This window comes from Bos grunniens, chromosome 13 (assembly GCF_055505025.1).
Source record: "Bos grunniens cultivar Pamir isolate PY7600 chromosome 13, Bosgru_T2T1.0, whole genome shotgun sequence".
NCBI classification, from domain to species: domain Eukaryota; kingdom Metazoa; phylum Chordata; class Mammalia; order Artiodactyla; family Bovidae; genus Bos; species Bos grunniens.
This window is the reverse complement of record NC_141177.1, coordinates 4916422-4940615: the sequence shown is the minus strand read 5'-3', so window position 1 is coordinate 4940615 and position 24194 is coordinate 4916422. Positions and strand designations below refer to the sequence as shown.

Below are 24194 nucleotides of genomic sequence, written 5' to 3'. Positions count from 1 at the left end.
TATTATTTGTTAAGAGATCATGGGAGTTCTTGGAGAGACTGTGGCTGAGAGCACAGGTGCTGAAACCAGATTGCCTCTTATCTAAATCCTACTTCCATACTTATAGCTGTGTGACCTTGTAAGAAATTGACCTTTCTGGGCCTCAGTTTACTTATTTGCCAATATTTTCCTTAGACAAAATGATTGGCTTAGAGATGGCATATGAGACTCAAGTGGACCCTTGAGATTCAAGGCCAAGACTGGAGCTGGGACCACAGGGGAAGAAAAGCACTATTTCTGCCGGGGTTGCTGAGTCGGCAAGAAGTGAGCCTGGAGCTGCCAGGGCCATCCCGGGTACCTGGCGAGGAGACCGGAGCTAACACGGAGGGAAGCACTGAGACAGCAGGAGGGGAAGAGCGTCACAGCGGCGAGGTTTGAGCCCCTGGACGCGGCTGCGCCTGAAGCCACTTTTGGACTCTCCAGCTTCATGCGCCAGTGAATTCCCCACTTTGTGAAAGCTTACTTTCAGTTGAGCTCTTCTCGCTGGAAAGCATCCAGGCTGCCACTAGAAGGTTAAGCAACTTGCCCAAAGCCTGAAAGGCAGCAAGCAGCAGACCTAGGGTTTAGAAGCTTCTAACCAACTGCAGTCAGACCAACATTCTATATTGGGGTATTCACTGATTTCACCTCTTTTTACTCGTTTTCTCATCACAAAATGGCATCACACCAGACTTTTAGGACTGTTGGAAAATACAAAATGCGAGATCAGGACTCCCCTGGCAGTCAGTGGTTAAGACTCCACACTTCCTCTGCAGGGGGTGCAGGCTCAAATGCTGGTCAGAGAACTAAGATGCTATGTGCCACACAGCCAAAAAAACAATTCTTTTTTTTTTTTTAAGAAAAAGCCAAAATAAACTATTTTTAAAAAATAAAATGCAACATCACAGCTAGCATGTCTGTAACCCATGGCTGAAGCTCTCTCTACACATCCAGTTTCCGTGCTGCGGGCCTGGGTTTTGTCCCGAGTCAGTTATCCCATCTCAGGGATGGAGATAACTCATCTCAGTTATCCCATCTCAGGGATGTGTTTGGCTGTCACCAAATCAGCCAACTGGTCCAGATGCCCAAACCTCTTCAGGAGAGCAGCTGTGAATCTCAGAGGGAAGGGCCGTGTCCCTTCTTGGCTGTGTATCCTCACTGGCAGACAGAAGGAGTTGGGGGCCCGCAAGGATTCTAGGGGTCCGAGTCTATGAGGTAGAAAAAAGCCCTGTTGTCTTGATTTCTGGAACCTTCCAAGGTCTGGTGGGCCCATCTGGGAATGACCTGTAGCTCAAGGAAGACAACACTAAATCAGATCGACTTTGTCTCTTTTCTTCATGCAGTTTACATGCAGTGGTAGACGAGAACACAGAAAAATGTATGAGATAACACCACGTGGTAACAGTAGGGAGAAAATATGTCCTCAAAGGCGGATTCGGGGCACTGTTTACTCAGGGGCATTAGAAGGGGCCTCTCTGAGAAAGCGACATCGCATCGAAACTACTTCGCTCTCCCCCTGAATCCCAAGCTCCTAACACTGGTCTACCTCCGAGAAAAAAAGACTGGGATGGATTTTTACCAGGAAACTTGCTGACACTGCTAAGTCAGGAGTCAATGATCTGCCCGAGGCTTGGTAAATACCCATCCTTCTCTACTGACAAGTCTTTAGGACATTTTAAAAAGTTTAATGGGTCATTGATTTCCTCCATTAGCTAAATCTGTGAAGGAAAGACCTAGGAAATCGCGTGAGACCATCCCTTAGGCAGGCCTGCCAGGAAAAGGTTTTAGCTATCATGACACATGGTTATTTGTTTATTTTCTAACCGGTCATCACTAAAAGATTCCCCAACATCACCATCACATCTCTAGGGGATATCAAGCCTTGGCTAGTTCTAGGCCAGGCTTTGGCAGGGAACTGGCAGAGTGTTATGGACAAGAGCCAAGCCTCAGAGAGCTGCAGAGGATTCCAGCAACTCAAGTCTCTCCTCCCAACCCAATATCAGGGGCTTGGAACACGGACCAAGAGGTCAAGGTCCCTACCCTCATGGAATGCTTTAGTGGGGGGTGGGGGGCAGGAAAAGCAAACAAGCCCATGAATACAGAGGGGGATTTAACACAGCGATGAACTCTGTGATGCAAAAAAATGAAAAAATACAAGTTCACTGTTAGAGAGTGACTGGGGTCTATTTTAGAGATGGTGGTTAGAGACCTGTGTGCAGAGGACATTTTACCTGGGATTTAAAGGGTGAGAAGAACTGCAAGAAGATCCGGGCAGCAGGAAAAGCCGGTGCAAAGGTCCTGAGGTTGAAACTCATTCAGTGAATTAGAGAATTGGACTAGAGTACAAAAAAAGGAGAGAGCTTGGTGAAGTGCACACCAAGGTTAGGACTTATTTGGGTTTCATTCTAATAAGGATGGGTAACTACCAGAGGATTTTACATATAAGTTTTCATGATCTAAAAGTTAAGAGCACTTTCTGGCTGCTATGTGAAGAATGGATATCATAGTGACTAGCTGAAATCTGAAATGAGGGGTTTCATTCAGGATCAATATTGTGACAAAGTTTTACCCTCGGCCATTGTGGTAGGTTGAGTGGGGGGCCTCAAAAAGATATACCTGAGTCCTATCCCCTAGAACCTAGAATGCAACCTTATTCAGAAAAAGAGTCTTTGCAGATGTAATTAATTCACAGATCTCAACATGAGATCATCTTGGATCACCTGGCCATGCAAAGTCACCCTGCATTAGAGTAGGTCCTAGACCCAATGACCGGAGAAGGCAACGGCACCCCACTCCAGGACTCTTTCACTTTCACTTTCATGCACTGGAGAAGGAAATGGCAACCCACTCCAGTGTTCTTGCCTGGAGAATCCCAGGGACGGGGGAGCCTGGTGGGCTGCCGTCTATGGGGTCGCACAGAGTCGGACACAACTGAAGCAACTTAGCAGCAGCAGCAGCAGACCCAATGACAGATACCCTTCAAAGAGTAAGGCAGAGGGAGATTAGACAGCCAGAAGAGGAGACAGAGAAGAAAACTGAGTAAAGACAAGACAGAGACCGGATTTATGCTGCCACAAGCTGAGGAACAACTGAAGCCACCAGGAGCTGGAAGAAGCCAAGAAAGATTCTCCCCTAGAGATTTCAGAGGGAGTGTGGCCCTGTCAACACGTTGACTTCAGACGTCTGGCCTCCAGTACTGTTCAAAAAATTTATTTCTGTTGCTTTAAGCCAACACATTTCTGGTCATTTGCTAGGGTCACCCTAGGTAACTAATACGTCCACTAGGCACACACAGACCTGCTCCGCACCACACTCCTTCCCCAACACCCTGTGCATAGCACTGGCTCCACTCCAAAGCCGCGCCAGGCACTGGGTGGCACTCCCTGAAGGCAGGAGGGCCACTTGGGCTCCATATGGGCATTTGATTTATTTACTTACTTAGCTCAGCCCATGTGAGAGGAATGGACCAGCCTTGTTCTCTGTCCCCTTCAAGGAGCTCTTCTGTGAGTTCCAGACAAACAAGCACTTAAAGAAACAAGGGCAGGAAGAGTTCACGGACCTGGAGAGTCAAATAGCTAAGACTTAAATCAGGCAACTGCCAAGTGTGGGGTTCCCAAACTTTTCACTTGAAGGGACATCTTTTGTTAATTTCCCCCTCCATGAAAGAGTTTCTGAAGACACTGCCTAGCAAACCAACTGCATTTACCCAATAATAATTTATCTCCCATTTGCTATTATTTGATGGAATACAATAACAGGGGCTCGTATCTATTGATCCACCCACCAGACTAAAAGCACTGTGCTGTGTGTGTTCAGTTTCTTCAGCTGTGTCTGACTTTTCGCGACCTCATGGACCACAGCCCGCCAGGCTCCTGTGTCCATGGGATTCTCCAGGCAAGAATACTGGAGTGGGTTGCCATGCCCTCCTCCAGGGGATCCTCCCCACCCAGGGATCGAACTCCACTCTCCTGTGTCTCCTGCATTGCAGGCAGATTCTTTACCCCTGAGGCACCAGGGAAGACCCCAAAAGACTACACATATTCTTTCAACCTTCACACCACCCTAGGAGGTGGGTACTTTTATTATCTTCATTTTACAAAGGAGGGAACAGAGGCAGAGAGGGGTTAGGTAATTTGCCCAAGGTTGCACAGCCAGTATTATATTCAATAGAGCTGCAATTCGGACTTAGGCAGCCTGGCTCCAAAGGGTGTTTTCTCCTGGAGACAGGTTAGAATCCTGGCTTCCATACCCATATGCAAAGGTACGTTGGCCAAGTGATTTTGCCTCCCAGCACCTCAGTTTCCTCATCTATAAAATGAGAATAATAAAAGTGCCTATATTGTAGGGTGGTTGTAGAGATTAAATGAGAAAATGTACTTGAAATGCCTGGCACAGTACCCACCGTAAGCACTCAAGGAATGAGCTGGAATTCAACATAACTCTTGGGGAGGCTTGAGATGGGAACAGTGAAGAGAGATGATTCCCTCCTGCAGGGTCTCTGACCCCACGAAGTTCACAAAATCCAAATAAGGCGCTAGAGCCAAAGGTGGATGGCTGAAAGCAGAGCCTGCGGGAAGGCAGCTTGACCACCTCTTTTCACGCGCGCTTCAAGGACCACAGGTACAGAATTAGCTGGGTTGGCGGGTGAAAAATACACATTCCCGTTTCCGAATCTTTCGGAGGTCGGCCCGGAAACCTGCCATTATTCAACACTATTGCACCGTGGAATGTGTGCTACATTGAATCCAGTCTGACCAGGACTTCCTTGCTATTTGGGGAAATATTGAAAATCATTTCAAGATCCCAATCCATTCATTTCCGCAGCGCCCAGGAGACTCCAAAACGGAAAATACATTCAGAGAATAGCGGGGCCTTTCCCAACAGTCCCGTAAACCATGAAGCGCTAAGTTTCAAGAAACCAGGGCAGACATCGGGCTAAAGGGAGCCTGGAAGGAGCACGTAACGCTCCCTTGCTCCTTGCGCCTCCTCCAGCTTTGAGCCCTGAGACTTAGGCCCTGGCGCTGCAGGAAAGAAGCATCACTGCTTCAAGGTCACTTGATTCCAACGCACCGCGTCACGGCGGGCACTCAAGACGCGTGGGTGGGGTGGAGGGGAGGCTTGCAAACCCATGCGCCGTGGGCGGGGCGCCAGGGGTCGCCTAGGCAACGGGCGCGCGCCACGCCCAAGCCTGGAGTCCGGGAAAGGAGGGGGGAACGCGCGCGGCAAGATGTCTGTCCCGGCCCCGCCCCCGGCCCCGCCCCGCGGAAGTGCTCGCCGACACCTACGAGAGCTGATTGGCTCTCCCGGCTGAAGGGCGGAGCTCGCGGCAGCGCGATGCGTACTTCCGGTTGCCGGGTTGACATGAAGAAGCGGCGGCGGCGGCGGCGGCGGCAGCGGCGGCTGAGGCGGCGGTAGCGACGGAGCCGAGGTTTGCGGCGGGACTCGGGGCGGCGAGCGCGACGCGGCCTAGAGCGGCAGACGGCGCAGCGGGGCCGAGGGAGAGGCGCGGCAGCCGCCCCTGCCCGTCATGGAGATGGAGAAGGAGTTCGAGCAGATCGACAGAGCTGGGAGCTGGGCGGCCATTTACCAGGTGCGGGAGCGCCCCGGAGCGCTGCAGGCCTTTCCTGAGGCCTCGAGAGCCTTCCCCTCACACACACCGCCCCCGGCCCCGGTCTCCTTGTGCGTCCCGCCCTCCGCCTCGGCTCCCGCTGCTTGAGAACCCGGTCGGACGGCGGCCGCGGCTGGCGCCCTGTGTCTTTGTCCCCCGGCGGGCCTGCGTCTCTCCCGGGCCTCGCAGCCCCCCGTTGACCCCCCACTTTCCTCAGGTCCTCCAGCCCCGGCTGACCGACCTCGCGAGCCTGGAAGCCGCCGGCCTCCGCTCTCGGCGTGAAGCCTCCCACCCCGACCCCGCCCCCCTGCCCGGCCACTCTTTGTCCCTTGGGGTGGTGGGCAGAACGCCGCCCGCCCCCCACTTCCCTTCCTAGACCGGACCACCGCGGACTGCCTTCCTTTGTCTCCCCGGGGGGAGAAGGGCTCTTTTATATTTCCTCTCCCCCTAGTCGCCGCCGTGCTGCGTCGAGTCCCAAGGATGACAGTCCTTTCCCCTTTCCTGTTCATTCATTTGATGGATTTGCACCCGCGTGCCTCTTACCGTGCTAGGCACCGCGGAGGCGCTGGAGGTACTGTTTGCTGAACGAGACCCGCGAGATCCTATCCACCCCGGTAGCTTAGAGTCGAACGGGGGCCGTCAAACACGTGAACAGATGATTTCAAATGGTGACAGGGGCTACGAAGAAAACAATATCAGCGGGTCGAGAGTGACTTCAGGGGAGAGGGGCTGTCTCAGAGAAGGGGATCAGGGAAGATCTGTCAGAGGAAGAGGCATTTGCTCTGTGCGCTCAGCCCTGAGAGTATCAAACTCAAGCGCTTTCCAGCCAGGAGGTCTGTAGCACCCACTCCACTGGGGCCAGAGGGTTACCCCGTGTCAGGCAGGCAGCGCGGGGGGAGGTTAGCGTTTTTACCCTCTCGAAAACAGCATCTTTTTCTCCGGCGAGCATCCGACCCTTTGGTCAGGGTAAAGATGATGATGTCTTCCCAGTCCTCATCTCCTTGTGGGCTATGGTGGTTCATGAATAAAAACTTAGGGAGGTGGGGTTTCTCCCATGTGTCTGCATCATCAGATAGAAAAGATGAAGAGGTCTGCTTTCAGGAACAGCTAAATCCTGTGAGGAAAATATGTTGCTCCTGATTAAATGTCATTGCGGGGGTTGTGAGGATTAACCAAAACCACACTGGGTATTTTAAATAAGCGATGTACAGAATAGAGAGATGTTGTTACTTGTGTAAAGGGAGAAGGCTGTTTTCGGCTTATAGGCTCAAAAGGCAAATTGTGAGACCTATCAGCTGGTAGTATTAAAATCTATTTTGAGCTCCACTTAAAAAGGAAGAAAGCTTTAAGCAGTTCTTTGGTATGCTCGACTAACAGAAGCCTTTTTTTGGCAGGCTTGGTTTCATGTGGATTTGCATCAAGCTCATTTGACAGGATTCTTTTTACTTGCAATGTAATGTATATTAGCTTCTGATAGACTAATGTTTATAACCACTCTAATTTGTCTAAGTACGGTCGATCAATATATAAAATTGTATTGCATGTCTGGTCTCTGAGCTGAATGAATTCCACGAGTGACTCTGAGAATGTGTAGACAAGTTTTCTGCATCAAATTTAATACACTAAAGTGATTTTAAAAGACAAAACTCTGGGTCTGAAGTGTTGAAGTTGATTATGACGTACCCCGTCTCAAGTAGGGGTGGCCTCCAGGAGTTTTGGAGGAAAATCTTTTATATGGAAACTGACTCAGTTGGCAACAACAAATTCATATTGTAAAAAGCCTTTGGTTGAATTTGATTTGTTTTAGGGCAGAGTGAGAGACCTGTCACGCAAACATTGTTAAAACTGTGCTAAGCAAGCCACTAGCATGGAGCATGGTCTTCAATTAAATTTCCCTCATTGTTTTAAGTTTGTCTACCACCTTGAAGTCCCATGAGTTACATGTTGAGATTTCTCTAGACTCATAATGGATTGCCACATTTCTGGAGGTGGTTTCTTTTATCTTAGAGAATTATCCACTCAGGCTTTCTCACCTTTGCAGTACAGATATTTCTCTTTTACAAAATCGAAATTAGAAGCTCTTTTCCTTCTTATCGTTAAAAGTGTTAACAGCCAACTGTGGCATTTTAAAACAATGTAGAATTCAAATGACCTTGAGTTTAAGGTGGCAGATTTTCCAAAGTATGTGTCAATGTACCGAAACCATTATTTTTCAGAAATTCAAAGAAATGTGTTTATGGTTGGTAGAAAATGGAAGTTAAAAATATTTTGTGGCATGTCACAATGAAGGCAACTTTCTACCAAGCCACTTTGAGCTTGCTTAGTCTATTGTGATTTTTAAAATAATACGTAATTTTTGTAAACAAAGCAGTGCAGTTATTTCTCACTATACTAACTTCTAACTAGAACAAAAAGATGTAGAAACTCGGAAACAATGGGAAAAGAACAAAGGATGAAGTAGACTTTTACATGCTGAGGAATGTGGCGGCTTAGGAAACAAATGTTTCAAGCAAAGATTCTGTTTGTCAGTTTGATAAAGTGAGTATAACTGGTTTTAGTCGTTAATGCTAATAAACAGCATAGACATTAATAAGCATTTAGGTCTCTAAAAAGTCAGCTCTGAAAGCATGTGCAGGTGGCTTTAAAAGTTGTTTTCTATCACTTAAACGGTCGTATGTCTGGGTTGAAAAGTGGAAGTAATACATAGCGGGCCCTGAGTGCTCAAGAGAGAAGAGACGGGAAAGGGATTGGTTTTGGAGCCAGAATGAGAAGAGTGGGCTTGAATGAATGAAAATCGGAAAAACTATGCACTTGTAATTTAAAGCTGGGGTCAGGTATTTTCACTATTTCTCTCATCTCTGATTCTTTGATTCTGTGACACTGTTCACAACTTTTCAGTATGAATGATTTGATTGTCTCAGATAAAAGAGATTGCAACAATAGCTTGTGACTCGAAGGCAAGATTTATTCTGTGTTAGAGGCAGGCTTTGTAAAATGGGCCACTCTTCCAATTGACATTTGTTTTTATAGCTGCTTTCATTGTGAAATACGACTTAATGCCTGACTGTGTTAAAACCATGTTATAGCAATAGTCCACTAAAATTCCTCACTGTTCTATACTTGTTGTGTCATTATAGTCTAAGGTGAACATTAAAATTTCCTAATAATTTTTTATGTAAATCTATGCTCTTCAGACAAAAACTGTGCTTTGTGCAGAGGAAGAGATCTATGTACTATGACTCACTTCAGTTAAAAAAAAAAAAAGACAAACGGAAATAACATGGAGAGCTTGGGAAGCCCTCGTCATCTTGAGTGACCCATTAGATCTAAATGTTCTCTTGTAGCCCTGGTTTGAGTGCACTAAATTTAGGTGTCTGATCCCCACTTTGGAAACATGCAAAGGCGCTTGTAATTGTCTGGACTCCTCTTAGATTAACAGGGGGCACAAGTAGAAATAGTGAAAGGAAGAATGTTTTGCTGTCATTATTTGTTTGACATCACTGATGTATTTATAGGAATACTTTGGTTCTTTTGGAAGTACATCATAAACCATACCAGATGGTTCTAAAAAGTCAGCTGGCGGATAATGTGTGTGTGCGCACACGCGCACGTATGTGCTTAGTCGTGTCCAACTCTGTGCGACCCCATGGACTGTATCCCGCCAGTAATGCAGGGATTTTCAGTTACCTTCCATTGGGCTCCAAGGTCTCTCCAGTGCATTTTGCATTTTAGCACAAATAGCTCTCCCAAATCTATTTTTTTTAATTCTGGTATTAAGTAACGTAATTAATGTATATTGAATTTCATGATAAATCTTTAAATTTCCTGTAGGGTTTTTTCAGTCTCTAAAGCGCGAAATAACTGCGTCTGCCCCGTGCCTCCCCCGCCCCGCCTTTTTCCTTTTTCTGAGCTGTCCGTTCTCTGATCCTTTGGATTGCGGAGTCCTTTTGGCAGTTTTCGTCCCATGCTGTGCTCTTAATGGCATGCGTTTTTCATCAGCCTACCTGATGGCGTGTGAGTTTTGCACAAGCTGGCGCCCCTCCCTACAGTGTTTCTGTTAATTCGTTCGTGGTAAGCAGCTGATACTGACTGCAGAGAGGCTGGGCGTGTTTCCTTGTGCTGGGAACAATGGGAAGTCCAGCTGGGTCTTTGTGTCCAAGACAGTGGAGTTTGGTACCAGTCATTGGGTGCACGTTTTGAATATCCAAGAGTGCTGGGAACTTTGCAGTGGTTCTTGATTCCTCTGCCACATCTCATTGACTGATCACCAGGACATGCTTCCTACCATCCATTGGTCTCAGTTCTCAGATTTTGCCTATGCTGCTACCATTTCTGGTTTCACATGACAGAAATTCTAGTGAAACCAGAAACATACTAATAAGGTCCCTCAACCATCTCTCCACATCTTCCCCCGCCCTACCGGATGTAGTCTTCACATTGTCTCTAGAGTAGTTGTGTTAGAAACAGACCTGAGCCTGTCCCTCCTCTATTTACTTCTACGCTGTCGTTTATCTGTGAGGTCCAGACTCCTTGGCGTGGCAGCCAGGCTCCAGCCTTCCCCTCCCTCCCACACACCTTTTATTCTGGCCACCCTGGAAGGTGCAGTCTTCTCAGACACCCTTCTCTCTCATTAGGAACAGCTAAATCCTGTGAGGAAAATATGTTGACACCCTTCTCTCTGTCCCTTGGCTCAACACTCTGTTTAGGCTGCCAGTCCCACTCTTTCTGGCTCAGACACATGCCCCTCACACTAGATTTTGGCCTTCTCATTTGTCTGCATCCGCACACCTTCACACCCATCTCTTTGAAAGCCCCATGCTCTCACTGGAGAGGCTTCTTCGAACCCGCGCTCATCTCCTGTAGAGTCCAAGCTACGGAAGTCAGCTCTTCCCCCTTTCTCAGTCGTCTTGGCGTGCTTTGCACCGGCCCTAGGGTGCCTTAAGGAATGCTGGGGTTGAATGGACTGTCAGCGTTTGCTCTGGGCCCTGACAACAGACGAGTCATGGTTCCCAACTCACATTCTCAGGGAGGAGGAATGGTAGACACACACATTAATAGATTAGCCTGTGTCGGTACTGATAGCAGAGGCCACGCAGAGAAAACCAGCACGGTGGGAGCCATGGCTTGACGAGGCAGTTTGGTCCTGCCTACTGTGCTGGCTTGGAAGAAAAGCTTGGGTTCTTACCCAGTAGGAGTTCACACCACCAGTGTGTTTCGCAGGAACTTTCAGTTTAACAACAGATTTGTCCTTGGCCTGGGGTGAACTTAATAGGAAACTTGGAGGTAGTATATTTGTCTCTCTAAAAATTTTTGAATTACTCTCTTCTCATCACTCTTGACTTATTCTCACATGCCTTCCAGAAGGGCTTCACATGTACCTGGTTTGTAAAATATGTTTTGACTATGGTGGGATTAAAAATACGGTTCTCCGTAAAGTAACCCTTTTAAAATCTGTGATTTTTCTTTTTTTTCCCCAAAGTATTAAAGGCAAACATTTTTGGCCTTTGATCAGACCACACTTCTGGCCAAGAGAGTAGTTGAATCTTTTGGTTTTTCTCTAGTCAGTTCTAACACTTAACTAGGCAGACTGGGTCCCTTCCCTGCTTTGAGCTTCAGTCCCTTCCTTTGTAAAAATAATCCTCGACCTAACTGACCGCTAAGTTCTCATCAAGTAATAAAAGTCTTTAATGTACTCACAAAGAGAGTTTAGTGTTCTTGAAGTAATCTTGTAAACACTGCAGTGGTTACTCAGTTTTGTAAGGTGTGTGGGTGTCAGTGGATACAATTAGGCTCAAAAATGCATGAAAGTTTTGTGAGTATAGTTCAAGAGTCAAAAGAATCGAAGCTTTTTTCCCCAAGAGGTATTGAAACCTTTTTAATAAGTGGGCTTCCTTGGTTCAGTAATGTGGGAAAATGAGTGGCACTGACATGTGAGCTACGCTTGCAGTGTTTCTCGAAGTAGCAATTGGTGGTTTTTCCTGTAAAGATAGAGGAACTGATTCTTGAGAATTTACGAAAGACTCAGCCCCAGCTAGGCACACGAAGAGTCGCTGCCCTGTATGTTGTACTTTTAGAAAGAAACCTACATCTGGTCTAAATTCATTTGAAGAGTATGTTAGTATACACAGCTGCCATGTTTGGGAACAAAGTACCTGAGGCTCCAGCATTTGAGAAAGAATGCTTCACTTTGGGCTTCAGAGTTGCCTAACAGCCGCCCTCCCCTTTCTCAAGGCAGCTTGATGTAATCACAAGTGACTTACTGACAGTCTGTAAATTCTGAATGTCTGAAAGCTAGGAATAAGACCATTTCCCACGTAAGATCTTTTCTTTACCGAAATAAATAGCCAAAGGAAAATCAAGCGCACACACAGACACTCCCCCCGCCCCCATCAATCAGTCTTGAGACTGTGGTGCAAGTCACACTGCAGATAAAAATAACTACTGATACATGATTTTCAGTTTTCTTCTTTTTCAATTTGTGACCTGATTTAATTTGCAGTTCCAAATGCTTATGCTTCTACCGAGGCTGTATGTAAAGTTTTACGGGTGGTTGTTGTGGTTTACTGGCTAAGTCGTGTCTGACTCTTTGTGACTCTGGACCGTAGCCCGCCAGGCTCCTCTGTCCATGGGATTCTCCAGGCAAGAGTACTGGAGTGGGTTGCCATTTCTTTCTCCAAAAGTTTTATGGATACCCCATGGTAATTAGATTTGGTACTTAAGGAGTTCTGCAGCACAGAATCACACAGTCAGCATGGCTTATTAGCAAAGGGACCCTTAAGGATTGTATTTTTCTCAGAAAAATACACATATTCCCTACTACTCTTAATCTAGTACTGTGCCAGGAAATTGTGAGTCCTTATTGAAGAAGGTTAACCACTTGTTGAAGCAAACCTTTGGGCCCAAGTAACCTTGTGTCCTGGGCTCTTTTACTTGCAGAGCAGGCTTCCCAAAGACTGAGTGAGGCATGCTTTCTTTGACAGATGAAGAAGGAAGAGCCTCGGTTGTGTTTGTGGCTTTTGTGGGCCAGCAGCACGACTTGCAAAGATAAGATGAGCATGGCAAAACTAGGGCTCCAAGACTGCGCTTTTCTGGTTTATTAGTGATTGGAGAGGGAAAACTCTCCCTTATAAGCTCTATTACTCTGTTATTAAATGTTCTCCCCCCTGACTTTTTTCTTCCCACCTAATGGCTTTGTTATTGGTACAACTCTTCCTTTTGAAGAATCACATTTAAAAATTGCCTCACTGAATCCCAGGAAACAGCTTAGCTAACTTTTATTCTGATGACTACTGATTACTCAGAAAATTATGCACTGCTGTGAATTGCTTACAGGAAGGTGAACATCAAGTAATCACTCCAAATAGTTGGAGTTCTCTGAAGAACAGGGGGTCACTTAAAAATGTCTGCACGTGAAATCACTTCTGAATATAACTTCACTCAGGAGAACAAATAGGCAAGCTGCATTTGTCATAATAGGGTAAATTAGCTTTAAATTCCCTTGGTGGTTAAACATTTGTCGCTGTTATATTTATCTCTCTTAGACCTTGTATTGCTTCACTGTTCAGAGTCAGGCCTGAGTTTGCTTCTGCAGGGATAAAGGTGAAGTATGCTTCGGTGGCTAGTCAATATTTGTGTGGCCTTCGCACAGAGAGAAGAGGCCTCTCAGAAGATATTCAGAGGTGTATTGGAGGGAGTTTTCTGGTTTTTGTTGTTCTTGTTCTGCTTTATTTTTACCCTAATTTGAACTGTTTCTTGACAGCATCTTAGAGTTGAGTGTCGCCAGTGTTCTTCTCTGTCGTGTGGATGTGCTGTGTATGTGTAGTTGCTCAGTCGTGTCCGACTCTTCTCGACCCCATGGACTGTAGCCCACTAGGGTCCTCTGTCCATGGGGATTCTCCAGGCAAGAATACTGGAGTGGGTTGCCATGCCCTCCTCCAGGGGATCTTTCCAACCTAGGGATCAAACCCAGGTCTCCCACATTGCAGACAGCTCCTTCACTGTCTTAGCTACCAGGGAAGCCCAAGAATACTAGAGTGGGTAGACTGTCCCTTCTCCAGGGGAATTTCCCAGCCTGGATGCCACTTCTTGGATCTTCCCCTACTGCCTGGATGCCACTTCCTTATTGCCAGGGTCTTTCAGATCATCATCCTAAGAGGTGGGGTGAAGGGGTGAAGCAGAGTGGTGCAAGATCAGGAAGTTGCATTAAGCCCCATCGGGTTGACAGGCACAAAGCCTGTCTCTGGAGCAACCCTCAGTGCACGGGGTGAGGTGGCCGTGGTGTAGGGCCAGCCAGGCCACATGTCTCTTGACTGTTGGTTGAGAATCCACGTCCCCAGGATGTGTGCTGTGCTCTCAGGGGCCCTTCATGTGCCTGTCATGGTGCTGTTTCTAGGTGTATTTAAATACTCCTTCATGTCCTGCTGACAGTTTTTCTTAATGCACCCTAGGAATATTTAGTGCCATTAGCAGAGTTTTATCGCATCTGTCCTCATCATAGTATCCAGGTCTGCTCCTGTGCCTTGTTTTCCTACTTACTGGTAAGAATGCCTTTCATAATTTTAGTAGTAGTTTTGAAGAATGCACAGTAGCAGTTGGTAAGTTTTATGCTCATCTTTTCTTAACCACTTGTTTCCATCCTTTTTGAGCTTGAACTTGCCTCAGAAAACTTACCAAAATGTAGTCATCACTCAGAATAACTGTAAAAAAAAATAGTTGAAGTTTAACAAACTGGTACCTCCTCCAGCCAGGAACCCATATTTGTCAACTAAGCTTCCTTTTGCAACATGTTCCACTACTTGTTATTGTTTCCCAACAGACTTTGTTCATTGGAGGACGATGTTCCTTTTGAACGTAAGAAATAAATGGCTGGAGGAGATGGAGGCAAGGTTTGGTTTGCAGTAGGAGTCTGGCATGTCCATGGCTCTTTGTGTGAAGTGCAGCTGGAGATGGGTGTGGTCCGTCATCTAAAATTTCCTATCTTCAGTTTGAGGAGGTGGTTACCCTTCTAACCACTGAAGAGCTGCACAGTACATGCTATTTTATTTACAGGGAGAGACTTGGCTCTAGTGGTTTCCCCTGTACTTGCCTTCGAAGTAATACAGTGTCATTCTTTGGTAATGTTTCCATGTCAGGCCCACTTTAGAAGGAAGAAAGGATACAGCTGAAGTTAAAGGATTAAATTGGCATCACTCCTTTAGTTTTGTAAATGCTTTTAATGTTTGATTTTTGTAGGTTGATCATAAGGAAGTGATAAGTGTGTTAGGTTATTTGTGGTTTGAGCTAATTTTAGTCTCCTGTTCACAGCTTGCTTTGTATCCTCTGACATTAAAACATGCTTTCTTAGAAAGACAAATTTTGAATGTAGGACTCAGTCTATATTCTGCACTTGGCTACATTTCAAAAGCATATTTTTCTCAGCATATTTGGTAGCTGGACACTTTGAAGCATAGCAGCTTTCTTTTAAAATCATCGATTCCTTTGCTGAGTAATGTCTGTCCTTTTCCAGCAGGTAAATTAGATTCTTTCCTCCAGGCGTGGAACTGCTGCTCCAGGACAGCAGCTAAGAGGGTATTTTTTAAAAAGAGTCTGTCTGATCCTGGGATGTAACTGTGCATAGGAAACCTTTCCCACCCTGTCCCCTTCATTAATGGAGCCTGTACTCCTAAAGACTGGGCTTTTGTCTCTTTCCAGTACTGGTTAGGTTCACACAGGAGTTTTGCTTCAAAGCATTAGTTCCAAGCTGCCTTGCTCCCCACCCTTAAGGAACCACCCTGAACCACCCTGATATACCCCCAGGGACTTGTGAGGTGATGGAAGGGAGATCACGGGGTTTGGGTTCTGGGTCTGCCTTCAACTATTGTGGGACCTCAAAGGAGTTAACATTCAGGATCAGAAAAAATGTAGTGATTAGACCAGATAACCTTACAGCATGACTGGAATCTAACAATCTGCACCTCCGTGGTCAGATGAAGAGCCAGGAGAGTGGGACAACTTTGCTGGGAAAAGCGGGGCTTTATGTCCTACGGCTGCTAGATTCAGGAGCCTTCTGTGTTCCGTGCTCCCCCCTTATCTAACAGTGAGACAGAACTTTAAATTTTCATATTAGCTCAAATCAAAACTTCAAAGACCTCATTATGTCTTTAAAAATAAAGAATGCACTCTATGTAGGCATAAATTGATTATTTTATAAAATGACCCACTGCCACGCTGACGAATGCAGTTTCTTCTGAAATTCTTCTCATGTCTAAAGAGGATTATTAGATTTTTGTAATTGGACTAATATCTCCCATTCAAGGGAGAAACACACGGTCTGATCCATGTTCTGTGCTCATTCATAATGAAACCCGGTATAGCTAACATTTACTGAAGTCTGTTGTATGCCCCAGGCACTGGGCAAAGCACTTTACATGCAGTGCCATTTATTACACACCATAAATTGGTCTTTAATAGCAGGAAATGCTTTAGGAGGACAATTAGGTGTCAAAGCTTCTATGTTCTTCCCTGCCTGAGGTCTCCCATGTCCTAGATCAGCTTTACAACGGCCTGGTGGCCGTGCTCACACCGACGCACCACTGCAGGCAGGGGATTGTGCTGTGCCTCCTGGGCGATCAGCACCTGGAAAGAGAAGGTCAAGATTGTGACCACTGTCCGCATTTCTGACCTGTTCCTCGGCCACGAGGTGACCGCCCAGTTATATTGGGCTTGGTCCACACAGTGTTTTAAAAACAAGAGGAGCTTGAACTTTTGTCATTGTTGGTAAATCAGGAGGAATCACATACAAATCTGGGTTTCTGACTTCTCTTGAAAATCATCTGCAGGTCATACGGTCTGAACCCAGCGTGATAGTGGTCTGGTGGGCCCAGGGGCACCACTCCCGCTAACTCCACACTAGTAATCTAACGCTAGTAAATGTGTATCCTTCATTTACCACAGCTCTCCAGTGGGTCAGCCTGTCCTCTCTTGTATGAACTACCCAGCCCTTGGACCCTTAGATTTGAGCCTCTACTCCAGGCTGGGTTTTTTCCTTAGAGTTTGCTATCAGCATTAGAATTAAGATGATTTTTAAGATGATGTTTCCGCTTGTAAGTAGTACTGTCATTAGATGAAATCAGAGCAAGGGAATACGAGCCTGAGATGTGGTGGCTGGTGTCCCAATGCCCGAGGGCGGGCCCTTGACACTGAAAGCCGGGATGAGACCCTTAAGCAGGGCTGCTTTCCTCCCTGCCCTTCCCCTCCCTCTCATCCTCTGTCCCCTTCTGCTATTCTGAGGAAGCTGGGAGCTGCCGCCATTTTTCCACCTCGAGCAACTGAGTGTGACTATATTTTTGTCCCATGTTCAATTATTTCCATGAACTATTTTTGATGATCAACTTGGAAATTAAATTGGATAGTCCATGTGGGACTTGATAAGAAGAATGACTTGCCCAAATGTATTGCACTGAGAAATCTAAGAAGTAAGGTTTTTAATGACTTGCTTTGTGACCTGGTTAGGAATGATACCATTTGTTGTGGGTCTCAATTCATGAAGTTTCTTTCTCTACCTTGTATACTCTAGCAAGAGATGAAAAAAATGATAGCCATGATAAGAAAATATATACATATATATATATATATATATAAAACAGACTAGATGTGAGAGGTCTCTATATCTGTTAGCAACAGAAGTTCATATTTATTGTAAGAGATGCTGTTTCTTTGATCTCTCTCGAACATCTGTTCTTCCATAGAGCTGTGTTCTATGTAATAAGTCAGAACAAGCAATAGAGGGGAATCCCTGGTGGCCCAGTGGTTAGGACTTGTGCTTTCACCCCCACTGACGTGGGTTCAGTCCCTGGTCAGGGAACTAAGATCTTGCAGGCTGCATGGCGCAGCCAAAAATAAATGCATTTTTTTAAGTACAAGCACTAGGTAGGGCAGATTCTTTACCATTGTAAAACAATTCGGATCTTTGTTCTAGGGTTTATACCTTTTCCCTTCCTAAAGCTGAATCCCAGAAGGACAGAACTGACTCAGTGTTTCAGCAGCCCTGAATCTGTGACATGATGGCACTGCTCATTTCATACCCTTTTGTATACATGCAGTTAAAGTCAGTAACTGAAGATCAGTTTCTCCCTGAAGCTTTTAGCTACCCTTCATTTCCTCTTCTGTTCTCTAGTTGCACACTCCTCTCAGGCAGAGCCCATTCACTCATTCAAGTACATGAGCTGGGAGGCAGTGAGGATAAGTGGTGCGCGAGAAAGACACAGTCGGTCCTTGCTCTTAAGAAGCTTAGCAGTGCAGCTAGCATGGGCCGAAGAGAGACAATCCCAGTTCAGTAATGAGCGCGCTCTTGGCAAAGACCTGGGCCCTGGGGCATTCAGGAGAAGGAACAGCAGGCAGAGGCGCTCTCAGGAGAAACAGTTTATTTGCGTCACATCTGGGCTTCCCTGGCGCCTCAGTGGCCAAGAATCCACCTGCCAGTGCTGGAGACACGGGTTCGATCCCTGATCCGGGAGGATCCCCCATCCCTGGGAGGATCCCCCATGCCCCAGAGCACCTAAGCCCATACACCACAACCACTGAGCCTGCGCTGTGGAGCCGGGAACCGCACCTTCCGAAGCCTGAGCACGCTACAGCCTGTGCATCGCAGCAACAGCAGCCACCGCGGCAAGAAGCCCTGCAGATACTCTGCAGTCTGTACAGAAAACAGCGTTACATTTTAACATGTAAAATCGTTTTTAAAAGACTCTTTAAATATAAACTTGACTCACTAAGAGCAAATTGAAAATATGTGGCTATCCCCCTGATTTGCAGATGATACTTTAAGAATAAAGGTCTCATTTGTTCATTGTGAACTTTAAAGAATATTTTTAATGGTGTTGGCCAGCTCATGCCACTATGTGGTCTGTGTTAGCGGTTCTCTATAAATAGATGGCTTTGTTTGAGTGATTCTTTCATGTCTAGTACCTTGTAAAATAAGTTTGCCGATAATTTATCCTGGATTCAAATGACTAAGCGATGGGCTTTAATTCTTAGGCATTTTAACATTTTGGATATGATTACAGATTCTGAGACTTTATGATTACTTAAATTTAAACATACAAATTACCATCTTGAGCAATTCTGAATGAGTTGCTGAATGTTGTCTGTTTTCTATTCACATACTTACTAAACTCATTCCTTGCTGTGTAGGAAGTCAGAATTAGATATCTGCAAACCATTAAGGTTGTGAAACATCTATTTTTCCCGTTTTCTAATTCTGGCTATGAAGATCATGTATCAAAGTAACACGGGATTTTATTTTTTAAAGAATAATTGTTGATTACTAGTTGTCAGAGATTTGAAAAGGGAAGAGTTTTTCTTACTAATGGGTGATGAAGTAGACTAAAGGAGGCTTTGACCATTTTTCTTTTAATAGTGAAGGAGGATGTTTACGTGTGCTTTTGGTTTTGTTTGTCCTCCTTCCAGTTGTATTTTGGAGTCATCTACGTGTCACTGAATGGATATACTACAGAACATCCATAGCAGTAGACGTGTGGAGTAGAAAAACACTAGTTCACAGACCTTTCGCAGAATCACTAAGCACAGCAGTTAAACGGGCAGAATATCGCCAGGCGTGGGGTGATGGAGCAGCTATTTTAAGATGGAAGTGAATAGGAAAGCATCATAAAAATAGACCTTCAATAGAAGTCCAAACTCTGGACAAGACTCCAGTTCGTTGATTTTGCTGTGTCTTTAGATTTGCTGAAGACAGTGAGAACAGTTACGGCTGGAAGGGAGGTGTAGGTGGAGGGTATATCTTAGAGAGGACCCCAGCAGGGATTCATCTCCTAGTCAGTAAATCACCTTTGAGGACTGGTTTAATTACTCGCCTGCATTGTGCTGCTTATGTTTTAAGTAGGCCCCTCTGCATCCCTCCGTCTCCCCTAATTTTCCTGGCTCCCAGCGTGTCCTCTGTCCCACGGCTGCGGTCCGTGCGGACCACGTCAGTATTCGCTAGGGCTGGCCTCCTGCCATCCTCACCTTGTACGGTTCGTGTCTCTGCTTTCGGTCCGACTCCCATAGGCGTGCTGTGGCCCTTAGGGTCATCTCTGTCTTTGCTGTCTTGTTAGACTCAGACCTCCCACTCTCCGGTCATAGCACCCTGTGCCTCCACACCCCCTCCCTCAGTTACTTCCCTCCTCTGGGTTTACTCCTTCAGCCAGATTTTCAGCTGCTTGTTTCCAGCCCAAGCCCCCTTCCCTCCTTAGGCAGTGGTCAGTCCCCTGGAATGCTGCCTCTCTAGTATTCCCACCTCTCCCTTTTGCCCACCTTCTTGCCCTCAGCACACCTGACCAGCTCCGCCGTGGACCAAGCCAGCCACCGGCTCGTCTTTCCCTGGGCCCCCGCTCCTAAGTGCTATGGAGAAAATCTTCCCCTTGTGCAGATGGACCCCTAGGAATCTGGTCAGTAACCTCAGATCTGTCTCCCCCAGCTCCTGGCTGTCAGGTCTGAAGTTTGCCAGCCATCCTTCAAACCTTATTTCTCTTGACGGGAAAAAGGAGCTTTGTTCCTAAGACAGCCCTTATATCTGTGCTCTCCACGCCTTCCCATCCTGCCTCTGCAAGGCATCTTGTTCTGACAGCTTTGTGACACTTAGGTGTGTGTCCTTAGCCCTCTGTCTATTTTGCCATCTTTTTTGAACCACTTAAACATTTGCACACTTTCTCTGGCAGCAATTCCCCCACCATCAGCTCTTTCCAGTTGAAATGTTTGAAATAAATAGGTCACTGTGTCCATTGTTCACCTCCCGGTCACTCCCCGACCCAGGGAAGCTACGCTCCACCCTACCACACCGTGAAAATAATTGTTCACAAGGTCACTGTTCGCTTCCTTGTTGCTAAATCCAACGGATTCTTTGCATCCTTATCATAACAGCACTTAACACGGTCGACCCATTTGCTTCTTGAATATTCTGTAACCGCGGTCTCCACCGGGCTCCTTTCCTCTCCCTTTCCTTGATGTCTCCTCCCTTTCCAGCTGGTTAGTCCCAGCCGCCCTCCTGCACTCCTGGGCTCCTCTGCTGGGGGAGCCCCTGTGCATCCCCCACACTGCTGCTTTCATCTGCCTCTCTGTTCTTTGCTGTTTCAGGTGTTCACCCAGAAGTCGTAACAGCCCCTGAATTCAGAGTGGCTCCCAGACGGCCTTGGAGTCGGGCACAGCTTCCAGAATGAGCATCGCTCCTGAAATGTCAGCTCGCTGTCCCCCACAGGGCCTTTGTGTCTGCTGTTTGCTCTGCCTGGAACATTCTCCCTCACCAAGTCTTGTTCTGCCTTCCAGTGCCAGCGTGGGCATCTCAGGAGGCTTTCTCAGACTTCCCCGACTCCCCCATCCCTGTACTTCCGCTTCCATAGCACTCTGTGTGGTGACACTGCAATGACACCCATTGTCCTGTAATTGCCTGTTTGCGTACGTATCGCCAGCTAACCCGTCTTAGAAGTCTTCAAAAGGGCAGGACTGGCTGGATTGCTTTTGTTTGAGTCATTTCTGTCCCTTAGTACCTGGTATAGTGCCGGGCACATAAAAGAACCTAATACGTAGTTCCTGCCTGAGTCGATGAGCTGTGCTCTTTGGGTCCGTGAACTGGAGACTGGTTGATAGGGAGGCACTGACTTGGTAAGTGTTATGCAGACCATGTGTTACTGACCCACCGTCGGTTTAGCACACACTTTGTTTTCTCTCTGACCTTTGAGAGTGTGTGTGGAGCCACCCCCTGCTCCACTGAGATGAGAAGCCCTTCTGAGCCGGATCCGCGTGGAATTCTTGGTGTCCTTCAGTGCGCTGCATGTAGGGGGGCTTCGTTCCAGTGGTCCTCATCTCAGGTAGATAGACACAGACACACGTAAATACACCCGCTGGAACTGTGTCTCGCCTGTAAACCGCCTTTGTCCTCCTCAGCTGGTCCTGCCTCTGGCGGTGCACAGCCCTCGCCGCTTGGGAGGGGCCTTTGCCCTGTGGCTTCTCAGTCCTCGTGTTCCGCATGCTGGCCAAGTACGAGCGTCGTCAGCCGGGGGGAGTCTTCCCTCGTTGAAACGCCTTAGGTTTGATAGCTGCGACTGACCAGTGCTGACAGGAAATAGAGGCATTTGTTGAAAGCCAGAGTTGTCCTCTTGCAGGATGCAGAACTCCTGTTAGCATATGATTTTGTGGTTGGTTTGGTGCTCCTCTATAAAAGTAAAGAATTGGGCAAAAATGGGAGGAGCGTGCTTGGGTCTCTAAAGTTAGATCCTTTTTCCTAAGTAATTTGCCTTTAGAGTTTCATTTGTTTGGAATTTCCTGAGATTTTGATCTTGCCAGAAAATTTCCAGCAAAACAAAATTCTGGGCAGGTGAAGAATTTGCATGTGAAACGAAATCATTTTTTTTTTTTTAACTCTTTTCTTAACATATTATCCTTGGTTCAACCCTGAAGGTTATTCTGTTTTTTGTGACTCTCAACTTTTCCCTCATTTTGTGGTTCTTTCGAAAGGAGTGGTATTGTTTGAATGGAGGAGAGGAATAAAAATAAACGTAAAAGCCTTATTCTTGCCTAGGCAGGCTTGGCTTTACGGCTTGGAGCGGAATGACGTGTCTAATCTGGTGAAGAAGGGGTATTTTGGATTGGTTTGGCTTCTTGTTGGGTTTGATTTTTTTTTTTGAAGGTTTGTCTTTTAAACTGGAATTTTTATGTGAATGTAATCACACGTGTATAAACACCCTTAGTTTCACAGTTGGCGTCACACATTTCTGTTACCTGTATTAAACACAAGTCATTGTGGTGAATGGCGTGAGGCAGGGTTGTTTTTTCGAATGAACCGAGGCCTGGCGTGATTAAGTGGTCATAAAGCAGACTTGTGACCAGAGAGTCCTTTTCTTCCTGGTCCAGCGCCTTTCCTCCAGATGCGCCTCTCCCGGAGCCCGGGGATGCCTTCTGTCGGAGTAGCGGAGTAGAGGGCTCCTGTTGGCACTGCTGCACTCTCCTGCCTTCAACCTGCTAACCTTGAACCCTCATTGCTCCTTACAGAAGTTGTTTTTCAACATGAAAGTACCTTTAAACAAGTTTGAAGGCCAGAGGTAGACCAGTTGAGAACAAAGTTGAAATAGCATTAAAGCCAGAGCTGTTGGCAGAAGTCTTGTAAAATGTGTTGAAGATGGTTATGGGAAGCAGGAAGCATTTCTATCCCAGTAGGTTGGGTTCAGGCATACTAACACGGTCCCGGGTTGTGGTCTCCGTTACCGAGTCCCCACTCAGCATCACATTCTTTGTCTTGTTTCCCCCTTCCTTGCTTCCCCTCCTCACCACCCTCTTCCCCCAAGGCCACTGCAGCCACCGGTAGCAATTAGCCCCATGTTGGATCTCAAGGCTGCTTCCCTGAGGACACGGGGCCAGTGGTGTTGGCTGTGGGCGTCGGAACCAAGCTCTGCGGGTTCTCGCGCTGTGGCCTTGGGACATTTGACTGGCTGCAAACTAGCAACAAATGATACTTCCACCGTCTACTCTGTAGTTGTTTTCTGCCTCTGTGTTTAAGGCCGGTTGAAGAGGATGGATGATAGAACCAAGCCTGTGTTAGGCTTGCCTAAGCAAGCCTGCAGCACTCTGGAGAAGGAAATGGCACCCCACTCCAGTGTTCTTGCCTGGAGAATCCCATGGACAGAGGAGCCTGGCGGGCTACAGTCCACGGGGTCACAAAGAGTCAGGCACGACCGAGCGGCTTCACTTTCACTTTCAGCAGATTGGGAGAGGTGTTCATGAACAGCCGGAAAGCTGGGTGCAGCAGCCTGTAACAGAACAGGCTCCGAGGGGCCAAGTTCGGTGTCCACAGGTTTTGTTTTTTGTCTGAGTTTTAATCTCCCTGTTTTGTCTTTTTTAAATTGACAGGCCTCAGATAAAAGGCTGTGGGCGGTCTCACGTGTCGTGGAGTACCTGGGTGTGAGGCTCCAAGTTTATGACTGTCCGGAGCGTCCCTTAAATCTTACTTGGGTCAGTTCACGGGAACAGTGTTCAGATGGACTTTTCCGGCTGGCAGATTCTAGAACGGTAACCAAGCATGAAAGTACAGACAGTCCCTAATACGTAAACGTGTCCAGTACAGAAGGTGGAAAGTTCGTTGTTCGTGACACAGAACGTTGTTTCTATGGAATCAATGCGGTGGTTAAGGTCCAGACTTACCCTGGTACCTATTTAATCTGCAGTATCCCTGAAGTGCCCATATTAATATGTGCTTTTCCCGGACAATTATTATATATGATGATTACTATATATAATATTTAATATTATGCGTAACAGTGATTTTAATAGAAATCATCCCAGGCTCCATCTGGGAGGTAGCGTGTGTGTGTCTGGGGGAGCGTGGAACGGGTGTGTTAACGTGTCCTGTTCTCATGCGGCCTCGGCACTGGAAGTAGTTTTCTCCTCCCCCCCAGGTAAGGATGGACTCCCATGGAGTTTAGGGGAGAGGCTGGACTCAGGGATGCGGGGGGTAGACTGGAGCTTGAGGAATTGATGAGGCTGGTGCTTCTGGGGCTGGAGAACAGCGGCAGCTCCCGCAGCACTTCTCGGGCCGGCCAGCTCT

The 24194-nt window shown here is 46.8% G+C and overlaps 1 protein-coding gene and 1 long non-coding RNA gene across 3 annotated transcripts in view; one reads left to right on the top strand and one right to left on the bottom strand.

The window, feature by feature from the left end:
* Nucleotides 1-387: 387 nt before the first annotated feature.
* Nucleotides 388-2073, bottom strand: LOC147359997 (uncharacterized). Its single transcript, XR_015138898.1, has 2 exons — nucleotides 1598-2073; nucleotides 388-1302 (listed from the first exon to the last, which is right to left on the bottom strand). It is a non-coding gene; the product is annotated as an uncharacterized LOC147359997 (long non-coding RNA).
* A 3303-nt stretch (nucleotides 2074-5376) lies between these two features.
* Nucleotides 5377-24194, top strand: part of PTPN1 (protein tyrosine phosphatase non-receptor type 1) — a 63631-nt gene continuing 44813 nt past the window's right edge. For both annotated transcript variants that reach the window (XM_086331386.1, XM_086331385.1), the window contains exon 1: nucleotides 5377-5608. Coding sequence is in view for 1 of the 2 variants with exons in the window: in XM_086331385.1 (XP_086187511.1) it covers nucleotides 5546-5608 (63 nt within the window). In the remaining variant the exon portion in view is untranslated. The remainder of the gene's footprint in view (nucleotides 5609-24194) is intronic.